This window comes from Stigmatopora nigra, chromosome 2 (assembly GCF_051989575.1).
Source record: "Stigmatopora nigra isolate UIUO_SnigA chromosome 2, RoL_Snig_1.1, whole genome shotgun sequence".
Classification (NCBI taxonomy): domain Eukaryota; kingdom Metazoa; phylum Chordata; class Actinopteri; order Syngnathiformes; family Syngnathidae; genus Stigmatopora; species Stigmatopora nigra.
Window position 1 is genome coordinate 3,832,681 of NC_135509.1, and position 8,751 is coordinate 3,841,431.

At 35.6% G+C, this 8,751-nt stretch overlaps 1 protein-coding gene and 1 long non-coding RNA gene across 2 annotated transcripts in view; one reads left to right on the forward strand and one right to left on the reverse strand.

Moving 5' to 3' along the window:
- The window catches only part of LOC144214274 (adhesion G protein-coupled receptor F5-like), a 7,744-nt gene extending 1,128 nt beyond the window's left edge, over positions 1-6,616 (forward strand). The window contains exons 4-21 of the mRNA XM_077742731.1: positions 102-257; positions 362-532; positions 612-650; positions 949-1,077; positions 1,242-1,271; positions 1,388-1,494; positions 1,572-1,630; positions 1,699-1,838; positions 1,924-2,139; positions 2,209-2,412; positions 2,491-2,643; positions 2,715-2,893; positions 3,449-3,613; positions 3,693-5,087; positions 5,182-5,223; positions 5,407-5,472; positions 5,972-6,038; positions 6,120-6,616. Coding sequence (XP_077598857.1) covers positions 102-257; positions 362-532; positions 612-650; positions 949-1,077; positions 1,242-1,271; positions 1,388-1,494; positions 1,572-1,630; positions 1,699-1,838; positions 1,924-2,139; positions 2,209-2,412; positions 2,491-2,643; positions 2,715-2,893; positions 3,449-3,613; positions 3,693-5,087; positions 5,182-5,223; positions 5,407-5,472; positions 5,972-6,038; positions 6,120-6,190 — 3,389 coding nt within the window. The 3' untranslated portion in view covers positions 6,191-6,616. The remainder of the gene's footprint in view (positions 1-101; positions 258-361; positions 533-611; positions 651-948; positions 1,078-1,241; positions 1,272-1,387; positions 1,495-1,571; positions 1,631-1,698; positions 1,839-1,923; positions 2,140-2,208; positions 2,413-2,490; positions 2,644-2,714; positions 2,894-3,448; positions 3,614-3,692; positions 5,088-5,181; positions 5,224-5,406; positions 5,473-5,971; positions 6,039-6,119) is intronic.
- LOC144214306 (uncharacterized) overlaps positions 1-8,715 on the reverse strand; it is a 17,447-nt gene extending 8,732 nt beyond the window's left edge. The window contains exons 1-2 of the long non-coding RNA XR_013330227.1: positions 7,389-8,715; positions 6,827-6,885 (exon numbers count right to left, since the gene is read on the reverse strand). This is a non-coding gene — a long non-coding RNA (uncharacterized LOC144214306). The remainder of the gene's footprint in view (positions 1-6,826; positions 6,886-7,388) is intronic.
- Between the last annotated feature and the right edge of the window lie 36 nt (positions 8,716-8,751).

The window sequence follows — 8,751 nt, forward strand, 5'->3', positions numbered from 1 at the left end:
ATAATCTAAGTTTTGTAGTATGTAGAAGCAGTCGTAAGTGGAGGTACCACTGTAAATAAATTGGAAATAAGGATTAATACATGTACTTTCTTCCCCTACAGCTCCTCCATTTGATCATGAATATCTCATCTCCATTGAGCTAACCACCAACCAAGATATGAGTGTGATAACCCAGCTGAGGAACATTCTGCGAAACACCACTTTTCCCATTTCCGTCAGTGGCAATGCAAAAATCGTTGATATATCTTTGACTACAGGTACCATAGTTTCTGCACTATAAGAGCCTGTCCTAGTTGTAACAAAGACAAATAATTCAGCTACACTGTCACAAAGCTAAAACCATATTGTCGTACTACTGCAGTTTGCAGTGCGAACAATGGTGTTTACCAGTGCAGATGTGAAGATGACCATCGTTGGACATGCGACCAGTGTTTACAGTACGGATCATGTGATAACATCAGAAACGACTCTTGTGGATGCATCAATATTATTCCGTCTGGTGGAATATATTGTCAATCAGTTCATCAACTCAGTACGTATAGACTAATACTCCAAATACATATTATGGCAAAGAAAATATATTAATTCTGCTTCTCTATTTTTCTTTGAAGACACTACCTGTCCCTCAACTACAATTCCGACAACACAACGTAAGTGACATGGTTACTTATTGACTGCCAAAGATGGTGGTAAATGTCCAATCCATTTGAACAGGGAGGGCTTGCAATGCTCACCTGCTTTCAGCCCTTCCCTGTCAATAATTGCTTGCCTACCATTGCCAGTGTAAATGTACAGGATTTTCTATACAGGTATTTGTTTCATCAAAAGTAATTACTTTATACATAAATGAATAAAGAAATTTGTTACATTGAAAGCAGTTTTTGTTCATATAGCAACAACATCACAAAAAACATTACTCATCAATAACAATAAATCATCTTTTTAAAGACTCAACGCTGGTTTCAACATCTCTAACGACTCCATCAATTACAACTGGTGTAACAATTAAAAGTACAAGTCTAGCACCATCAACTGAAGCAAATACTACAATAATGCAAACATCAACACAAGTAACAAGTAAGAATCCATTAAATTTGGTACTTTGTTGTAAATTGGAATGCTTGTTAGACAAAGATCTGTTACTATTCAGTGCCATATATGTCAAATGAATCTTAAAACATTTTTCCAAAGTTGATGAAATTAACTATGGATTTTCTTCTTTCAATACTTTCAAATTCAAGGTACAATTCCAACGTCTCCGACAATAACAGGTGAAGTCAAACACTTTAAAATGAAATGACAAACATGTTAAACCGCTGGTAAAACCACTACCAGCATAACTGCTCTTGGTCTGCTCTGGTGTTTCATCTGATTTCTCTGTCAACAGTTAAGAAATTGCAAATGACCATCAGATTAGCCATAAACTACACTGCTGAATTGAGTGAGCCAACAAGCCCTGCTTACATTGAGCTTGAGTCAAGGATCAGTCCTGTGGTAAGTTCTAATTAAGCATATCATTTTTAACATTTTTTTGCATGCATCCAAGTCCTGATTTTGTTTCTTACACACAGTTACGTAACGCCTATCAAGAACTCACAGGATTTTTAGATGTTGATGTTGCAGGTTTCAGGTAAACATGGCACAAACAGTCTGATTTTTTGTCAAAATTTTAATGGCTGCTTCTGTCACTTCCCACAGACCAGGGAGTGTGATAACAGATTTCACCCTAAAAACATCACAAATCGACAATGAGGAACTTAGTGTGGTGAACAAAAGAGTTCCTGAAGCAATACAGCCAATTGCTCCAGTCATTGGTGGTGTTACTGTACATTACAGGAGTAAGTTTAAGTACCATACTTTTTAATAAACTTGTGTTTTAACCATTTCCAGTACCTCTAACTGCAAGTTATATTGTTTCCCAAGGTACAACTGAAATTGTATTTCCACCTGTGACATTCACTGGAAGGTCAATGACATTGACATGTGGCCCCCCTCCTGCTGGTATTAATTTGGGAACAATCACCTCAGCTAAATGGAAATTTGGTGGAAAGCAAATCAAAAACAGTGGACGGACTCAAATTGCTTTATTTGAAACACTATCCGTGCTTACAATTAACAAAGTAATTCTGGCTGATGCTGGTAAGCAAAACTAACTACATTGATCATTGAATGATTTTAAAAGCCTAATAGTCATTTGCCATCAAACAGGTCTTTATGAATGTAACTTAATGGGAAGTCTAATGACTTTTGTTCAAGTGGGACTAGCAACAAGAATCAAAAAAGCACCAAATGTGCGAGTACCCAGTAAAATCAATGTTCAGTGTTCAAATGGAGAGACACAGCCACTTGAGTGTTGTGTACAGTCAGACTATACTGTCAAGTGGTTTCAGGACACTATTCTTTTAAACTCAGGTATGCTTGAAACCCACCAATAAATTGTTCATGATCAGTCTGTGAAATCTTTCCAAGCAATAATATGAATCTTAACAGAGATCAAGGAATCTGGAGACAACTACTGCATTTTGCACAGATATGATCTAAGTGGCTGTGGGGAATCAACAACCCAAGAATTACGTTTTACATGTAGAGTAGATAACCCAAATGACTTTGAAGCAAGAACAACAATGATCATTTTTAATGACGGTGAGACATGCCTTTTTCTCTAACAATACCTACTATTACTATAATTTGTGTGGATTTTTTTTCCTTTAAAGATGCCACATGTAAAGATACGTTGTATGGGAATGGACGACCAGGTGACATCTCAAGCATTGCATGTGATCCTGGTCAAGAGGGGAGCAGGACTGCAATATGTAAGGATACAGGAGAATGGAGTCTTCTGGAAGACAACTGCATTGTGACTGAAATCAAGGACTTGCAAATTGTTTCTGAGGTAGATGAGACCAAATGTAAAATATTTTCTATTTTGTATCACTCATTGGGTCAAGAAGAAACGTTTAAGCTTCTAGTCAGTCTCGTATTCACTCAGAGCATTCAGAGGTGCCAAGTATGTGCCGTATATTCTCGCATATAAGTCGAATTTGTAATAAAACAAAAAAATATGACTCAATCAAAAGGTACGGCTTATATGCACACAAGACTTGCAAAGTAAGATTTAGTATTTTGTGGTTATTTTCTGTTTTGCAGTAAGAAAACAACCATTACAGGATGAATTAATTCCTTATGATATTGACCCTAATGTGCTTTTGATTCATACAGTATCTCAGAAATACCACATGTGATGATTTTATTTAAGACTTTCACTTAAAAGTGTACTCCCTATTATGACCATGAATACTGAGGGGAAAATTGTCAATCGGGGGGCGGCTTATACGCGATAAATTGTAATATCCAACAATTTGAAGGCAATTTTAAGGATGAGGCTTAAAAACCAAAATGAATATAGTGAACCTATTTGATTAACTAAGTTACAATGATTCATTCGTAGGATTTGGTGGAAGAAGAAGTACCAGAATTTGCTGCAAATCTTAGTAAAGTAACACAGGATGAAAAACAAAACATTGTGGATTCATCAGCAACTATATCAGCTATTGTTGGGCTTCTTAACGCCATTGCCAATGTTTCTACTGATGTGACTCAAACTGTCATGGAGGTAAGGCATCCTTCTATTTCCATGTAGCGTTATCACCCAATACTCAATCTGATAAGGAAATGTGTTCATATATTTGCAGGATGTGCTCCAAACAGTTGACGTCCTCATTAGCGATGATGCAAGGGAATCCTGGGAAGTACTGAGAGAAAATGTCACTCGAAATGACAGCTCCAAATTACTGAATTCAATCGAGACTATTTCCAATGAATTAGTTGGGGATTTTAACATCAGTACTGAATTAATACTCCTCAACAGAATAGCGTTCAATGACTCCTTTTTGGCAGAACTCAACTCCAGCGTTATCATTGAGATTCCAGAGACCAACAGTACAAATCTCTTCATCACAACAGTTATTTTCTCCACTCTGGATAATGTTTTGCCACCACGAAACTCCACCTTTAATAATGGCTCCCTCACAAACACACCTGCTCCCTTTAACAACACCATTAATGCTGCAATTGCACTTGTCAGTATAAACATAGACATTCAGAATATTAGCCTGAGCTTCAAAAAAGACAACATTTCCTTGACACAGAGTCCACAATGTGTCTTTTGGAATTTTTCTCTATTTGACAACTTTGGTGCTTGGGACGATGAAGGTTGTAAATTGGTTTCCGATGTAAACAACACCGTGACCTGCAACTGCAACCACCTTACTTCGTTCTCAATTCTGATGGCAACAGATATCCCAGAATCAATACGAGTTGCTTTAGATATTATCACATATATCGGAGTTGGGATATCTATAGCAAGTCTCCTCATATGTCTCATCATTGAAGGATATGTTTGGAAAGCCTTGACAAGAAACAGCACTGCCTTCATGCGCCACTTGTGCATTGTGAACAGTGCTCTATCTTTGATTATTGCAGACATTTGTTTCATAATTGCTTCCTCTTATGCCAAGAACCCCCTTGAAAACCCAGGGGAAGAGCATAGGACCCCCCTAGGCCCATGTAGCACAGCAACATTTTTTATGCACTTTTTCTACTTGGCTCTTTTCTTCTGGATGCTTGTGTCAGGTCTTCTTCTATTCTACCGAACTGTTATGGTCTTTTCCCAACCGTCAAAATCAGTAATGATGGCTATTGCCTTTGTTTTGGGTTATGTGTTTCCACTTATAATAGCTGTTGTCACTGTTGCTGCCACAGCCCCACAAAAAGGATACATCAGGGAAAATGATGCATGTTGGCTCAACTGGTTCAAGACTAAAGCACTGCTGGCCCTAGTGATACCTGCCCTGATTATAGTAGCTATTAATATTTTGATTGTAATTGTTGTCATGTTTAAAATGTTAAAACGAGGAGCTAGGGATGCCATACCGACTGATGAAAAGAACATCCTGGCTGTTATTCTGAGATGTGTGATTATTCTGACACCTTTATTTGGATTGACGTGGTCTTTGGGAGTAGGAACTATGATATCTTCCCAAAATAAGGGGATTCACATTGCATTTGCTTTCTTCAATTCATTGCAGGTAACTTCTTGTCACTTTTTTCCCAATTTTATTTCTCAGTAGTATATTTTGTGTAATGTAACTGGATCCTTGTGTTTTATTGCCTGTCTCTTAGGGTTTTTTCATTTTAGTGTTTGGGACACTACTGGATGCAAGGGTAATTTCAGTAATTTCATTATTTGCATAACAAAGATGGATATATATGAATGACATTAATCAATTATCAACTTTTAATGGATTGTTACCATGTATTTTATTTATCAACAATACTTGAAGCGTTATACACATTTTAAGGTATCAATATTACAAATGATTAATTATAGTATCAATTTGTTTACAGATCCGTGCCATTCTCTCCAAAAAACGACAAATGTCAAGCTCAGGCTCCGGCTCGAAACAAACTACAGTAAGTGTTTATCAATCCAGACTGATAAACTAAATGCTTCCGTATAAACATGTCAGCTTCTCATCTTTGTATGTGGAAGAAAACAAGAATTCATATGGGTGTGGTTGTATAACAAAAATATTGTATGTGTAAACGCTAAAAACAGGTTTCCTGGGCTTGTTTCATTTGGTGCGCCTTTGCATTCCTGCATCAATATAAGCTCGGCTGTTGATGGAGTGCTCATCAGACATACACATACGATTGGCCGTCGCTGAATCTGAACAAAACATGGTTGCTTGAAAAAACGAATGCTTTGCATAATCAGAACCTAAAAGCAGAAAAATAAAAAACTGAGGCGTCATTTAACCTAATCCCAAATACACCCAAAAACTGAAAATGACACTGTGAATCGTTTACCACTGCGTCATGTTTTACCCTTTCATCCAACACTACAATATAAAAGTAACTTTTTATTTAGTATCAGTTTTACTACTGCTCTTTCCATTGTGGTTTCTATTAGAGTACGACTGGCGGAATTTCCTCATTGAGTGGTCTAAAATGGTTAAGACAACTTCAAGGAAAAAAAAGTATGTTTTCTCTATTTCTTTTCCATAGTTGCTCACATGAATGAACTTTTTCTAATCAACTTTTCATTGTTGATCCTACAGATGTCTACCGAGTGTCAGAGGCTGTAAACTCAAGCAGTACTGGTGGCGCTGGGTCGTTCTCCAACATATGAATCAGATAAATTGGGTTTTACTAAAAGATTTAACAAATCTGGTCATTAATGTTTGTTGTTTTGCAACAGTACAGTGAGTTTGAAAAAACTTTTGTTACATATAATGTATAACACTTTTGTGTGAAATGCTTATATTCAATGCTGCCATATTAAAAATCATTTAAGTCTTTGATAACAACTGGCAATATATTGATAATGGTGATTCTTTCCTTTCATCATATTAGCCAATGGGAACACAAAATCCTTATTTTTTGGTCTAATTAGAAAGGTAATTGATTATTATTATTATGTTTTAAGCAACGGTAGAATCATTTGCACGAGATTAATGTTGAGTAATAAAATGTAAAATCTCTGATAAATTAAATTTGTTAGTTTTGATCATAAAAAAAGGATCCGAAAACTGCCACAGTATTTAAGTAGTATCTTCAAACGTAGTTAAAAAAAGAAAACTAACTCCCCCTGTAATTAAATATCTTGAAAGAAAGATAAAAAAAAACAACATGAAGTAACATTAATAACTATATTTAGACAGCTGGAATTTTACTACAGTTTAATTTCTGTGTTATGATATAATACTTTTCATTGATCTTTGTGTTTTACAATTAAATGTTTATTATCAATTAATGTGTAACTTACCTGGTTGCCATTGTTGCCCCCAGACAAAATGATTTCTTCATCATTTTCCAATCTGAACCCTAAAAGAATAGTGCATAAAAGACGTAAGACATTTAAACATGCTGACATATGTCTGATTACAATCAATGTCAACACAACAAAAGGGCTGAAATGCATCTCAAAAGACTAACTTTCACATGCTATGCACAAATATAATGCTTATGAATTATGGAGCGGTACATTTTTTGAATGCTGCACACTTGACTGACAATCAACTTGCTGCACAACTAAAACAAGAATGGTGGATCACATTTCATCATGGAAAATAACATTTACAGTATGTGTCTCTACCCATGTATGAAGTATTTGAAGAAAAAAAGTGAGGGAGTTTGACTTTTCTGTTAACTTTGCTTGAGTTTTATTATTTTGTTTAAAGGCGCTCAAAGGTAAATATAGAAAAGTAATAAAATACTGTATTGTGTGAGAGTAAAGGCTATTTTAATAACCCTGACAAATTTGAATGAATTAAAAAAAAGTTGAGTACAAGTAATAAGTCTTTCAAAAAGGACAAATTATAACTTACCTGTCAGTTCTCAGGCGCTGTAGACTTGTCTGATGCCTTTGTTTCAACAACACCTCCCTTGTGCCGGCTGTCAATCAAAATGAGCTGCACTCTACAGCATGAATGCTATTTTATTTCTCATGTGTCCTACAATTCAAACATAAATGTTAGAACCATCTGACCTGGCAGACACAGATGAGAATCGTCAACATCAGTCTGCAGCAGAATGGTATTTTATTCAGCTTTTGTTATATGATCACTACAGTCAAGTATAGCACTAATGATAATCCACACACATTGAACAATATTGTCCAATTATATGGATTTTAGTGTAAAAACCATCATGCTTTTCACAATATTGATAAATATTGATTATGCATTTATGAAAACATGTTTTATCATCCATTTTATGTTGAAAGATTTGTAATTACTCATTAAACAAGATCATGTATTAGTTAACAAACGTATCTTTCCTAAAATGTTCACAGCAGAAGTTCAGCACTCACTTACCTTCAGTTTGTCTCTGTTTTTAAATTTGAATCTTTTTTTCCCACATAAATCTGATTATATATTACAGAAGTTCATTTGTTGCATTCACTTTAAAAATAAAAAAATACTAGTACACACCTCCAGTTCTGGAGTGAAAAGATAATTTATAAAGGACATTTGCTTTCGACTTATCCAAGATCAAGCTAAGTATTTTCCGCCCCATAAATCTCTGAGCTAATTAGAAAAGGTGAAGCAAATGTTTACTGTGTCAACAAACTAAATGGCTGAGACAGTTATTTAAAGGTTGTTGGAATATACATGTCTCTATGATGTTAATAAACATGGAAATGTAAGAAACCACACCACTCTCCTCGCCATAGCCAATATTTGAATATCTGTTTCTAAAAAATTCCAGAGAAGCTTTGAAGCTTGTGGGCTCATCTCCAGTCTTGCAAAGGAGATGGAAGGAACTTAGAATATTCCTGCTACAGTGAGCACAATATTTGAATTTACATCAAAACGGCATCTACCTCTGCGAGCAAAACATTTGAAGAAGTTAAAATAAAACACTAAAGTTTGCCATGTGAGTGCAGCTTGCCTTTCTGAAGTACCACATCACAAGATAGGCAATTAACACATGGAGTTCTGATGTATCGCCTTAAAATAAGTGAAGGACTAAAATAATCACAGAAAACTGACCTGAGGAAGCAAATGAAAGAGAATAGATTCAATGTACATGCATGCTAATGAATATTGTTGCCTACACAATCAAATAGTAAGGAAAAAAAGGGACAACTGCTATTGCAGACATCCCAAGTGCCCAAGATGCAAATTTGATGTGAAACTGCAAGTTGATTGGAAATTAGAGTAGAAGCCCAGAAGGCCCAACTTTTTC